The 3422-nt window shown below is 41.5% G+C and overlaps 1 protein-coding gene across 1 annotated transcript in view; it reads left to right on the forward strand.

Moving 5' to 3' along the window:
* The window catches only part of robo2 (roundabout, axon guidance receptor, homolog 2 (Drosophila)), a 384455-nt gene extending 382508 nt beyond the window's left edge, over positions 1-1947 (forward strand). The window contains exons 29-30 of the mRNA XM_048265276.1: positions 494-703; positions 987-1947. Coding sequence (XP_048121233.1) covers positions 494-703; positions 987-988 — 212 coding nt within the window. The 3' untranslated portion in view covers positions 989-1947. The remainder of the gene's footprint in view (positions 1-493; positions 704-986) is intronic.
* Positions 1948-3422: the final 1475 nt, after the last annotated feature.

Below are 3422 nucleotides of genomic sequence, written 5' to 3' on the forward strand. Positions count from 1 at the left end.
GTGCCAAATCACTTTCCCCTGATTTTCTTCTGATTTTTTCAAAGTTCATTTTAATGTTGTTTAATGAGTGTAGTTTATACAAATGAGGAAAGCTGGAAGCAATTTTGAATTCGGAATGTGTGATTGACGTCAGTCATCTAGTGTGCAAGAACACTGTGTTTGTCTACAACAAATGTAGTCCTACTGCTATATGCTGTAACAGGCTTATTACAGTTTTATAATATATATTATTACCTACGTGTAACATAACACATTTTTAGACAAAACTTGAAAAGCAATTTCACATTTACTAAATATTATATTTACAAAATGAAATTATCAAATTTGGTTATTCTTTATTTGCTTTGTGCTTTGTAAGTACTTGTCATGGTTGGAGAGCTTGTTGTAGGTCTACTGTATGCATCCCTAACCCTGACCTGCTGTGTGTGTGTGTGTGTGTGTGTGTGTGTGTGTGTGTGTGTGTGTGTGTGTGTGTGTGTGTGTGTGTTTCCAGAAGAAGCCATGCCACCCTACAGCAAACCCTCCTTCCCCTCCCCGGGTGGTCACAGCTCCTCGGGCACCGTCTCCTCCAAGGGCTCCACGGGGCCCCGCAAGGGAGAGGGCCAGAGGGGCCAGCCACAGCAGCAGCGGGGGGCCACAGAGCACTCAGACGGGAACAACTTCCTGGGGACAAACGGCCAACCACAGTACTCTGGGGAATTATGTACGTAAGCTGATTGTCTGGCATAGTACAACACTGGCCTATTGTATTGCCATAGTATGACAACCTAGCCTTGGTGTGATTGAAGTTCTAGATGAATGAATGATGGACTTTCTAGATGTTTTTATCTTTTTCTTAATCATTCATTTTATGTTTTAATGATTAAATGCTGTTTTTCTTATGAATGGAAATGTGATTGACCATTGGTGCAAGGGATAAGAAACATCTGGAGGTCATTGTGGCAGTTCCTGCTCTTTATTACAGTGCCTTGTTCTTCTCCTCACAGAGTGACCTGAGGATGCTGAAGCAGGAGTATGCCATGTCTGTCCTCACTTACACGTTTCCTCTGTTCTGTGGGAAACTTGGACTTCATCCGTCACTATGTCTCACCACAAGGAGAGGAGAGGAAAGACGAAGATGAGGGCGACAGCGGGAAAACATTGTGGCAAATCTGTAAATGTCCATGGAAAGACAGACCACACAACGTTGATTTGACATTTTTATCCTTTCAAGAAGTTATCTCCCACCTTCCACCTTAAAAAAAAACTGACTTTTTTTGTGAGAAGACTTAAAAAAAAAAAGTAATGAAACAAAAGAATGGAAGATATCCATCCAGATTGCTAAAGTACGGAGAGCAAAAGGGATTTTTCCTGTAAATATGTTCTTAACATTGTTTTTGCATTGCTATGCAAGCCATTTTCTGTTCAACCTTTTCTTGTTTTGTTTTTAATTTCTCATACTGTTGGTTTCATCAGATTATCTGTACTATATGTGAATGGAAAGGCTGTCGTGCCATAAAGTAATTATTTTATGATCCTCCATGTGTTAATAATTACCATTGATTAATTGTTGCTATTATGATTATGATTATTATTATTAATTATTATTATTTTTTGCACTGCAATTTTGGTGATAAGCACAAAAAGCATAGCTCCTGCTGACATGAAGAAGCTGATCGGGGATCTGTGAAGTGGAGATTTCTGTACTGTAAACTAAGAGATAAGAAGATATATACAGTAGCAATGTACAGAGAGATATTAACTAAGTAGTCACGGGGCCCAGGGCCGGGGGGCTGCACACAGTAAACAGGTGTTGGCCCTGCGTGTGTGTGTGTGCGTGTGTGTGCGTGTGTGTGTGTGTGTGTGTGTGTGTGTGTAAGTGTTCGTGCATTTGTAACCATGGTGGAGATTTCTCCCTCTGATGGGGGATTAGGCAGTATTTGATGGTGGCTGTATGTATGTGTGTGTGTGTGTTTCCAGAAGAAGCCATGCCACCCTTACAGCAAACCCTCCTTCCCTCCCTCGGTGGTCACAGCTCCTGGGGCACCGCCCCTCCAAGGGGCTCCACGGGGGCCCCAAGAAGAGAGGGCCAGAGGGGCTAGCCACAGCAGCAGCCCGGGGGCCACAGAGCACCTGAGACGGAACAACTTCCTGGGGACAAACGGCCAACCACAGTACTCTGGGGAATTATGTACCTAAGCTGATTGTCTGGCATAGTACAACACTGGCCCATTGTATTGCCATAGTATGACAACCTAGCCTTGGTGTGATTGAAGTTCTAGATGAATGAATGATGGACTTTCTAGATGTTTTATCTTTTTTCTTAATCATTCATTTTATGTTTTAATGATTAAATGCTGTTTTTCTTATGAATGGAAATGTGATTGACCATTGGTGCAAGGGATAAGAAACATCTGAGGTCATTGTGGCAGTTCCTGCTCTTTATTACAGTGCCTTGTTCTTCTCCTCACAGAGAGACCTGAGGATGCTGAAGCAGGAGTATGCATGTCTGTCCTCACTTACACGCTTCCTCTGTTCTGTGGGGAAACTTGGACTTCATCCGCCAATATGTCTCACCACAAGGAGAGGAGAGGAAAAGACGGCGATGAGGGGCGACAGGGAAAACATTGTGGCAAATCTGTAAATGTCCATGGAAAGACAGACCACCACAACGCTGGATTTGACATTTTTATCCTTTCAAGAAGTTATCTCCCACCTTCCACCTTAAAAAAAAACTGACTTTTTTTTTGTGAGAAGACTTAAAAAAAAAAGTAATGAAACAAAGAATGGAAGATATCCATCCAGATTACAAAGTACGTGAGGAGGAAAAGGGATTTTTCCTGTAAATATGTTCTTAACATTGTTTTGCATTGCTATGCAAGCCATTTTCTGTTAAACCTTTTCTTGTTTTGTTTTTAATTCTCATACTGTTGGTTTCATCAGATTATCTGTACTATATGTGAATGGAAAGGCTGTCGCTACAAGTAATTATTTTATGATCCTCCATGTGTTAATAATTACCATTGATTAATTGTTGCTATTATGATTATGATTATTATTATTAATTATTATTATTTTTGCACTGCAATTTGGTGATAAGCACAAAAAGCATAGCCCTGCTGACATGAAGAAGAAGATGGGGATCTGTGAAGGAGATTTCTGTACTGTGTAAACTAAGAGATAAAGAAGATATATACAGGTAGCAATGTACAGAGAGATATTAACTAAGTAGTCACGGGGCCCAGGGTCGGGGGCTGCACACAGTAAACAGGTGTTGGCCCTGTGGTGTGTGTGTGTGCGTGCGATGTGTGTGTGTGTGTGTGTGTGTGTGTGTAAGTGTTCGTACATTTGTAACCATGGTGGAGATTTCTCCCTCTGATGGGGGATTAGGCAGTATTTGATGGTGGCTGTATGTATGTGTGTGTGTGTGTGTGTGTGTGTGT

The sequence above is a fragment of the Alosa alosa genome, chromosome 15, assembly GCF_017589495.1.
Source record: "Alosa alosa isolate M-15738 ecotype Scorff River chromosome 15, AALO_Geno_1.1, whole genome shotgun sequence".
Lineage (NCBI taxonomy): Eukaryota > Metazoa > Chordata > Actinopteri > Clupeiformes > Clupeidae > Alosa > Alosa alosa.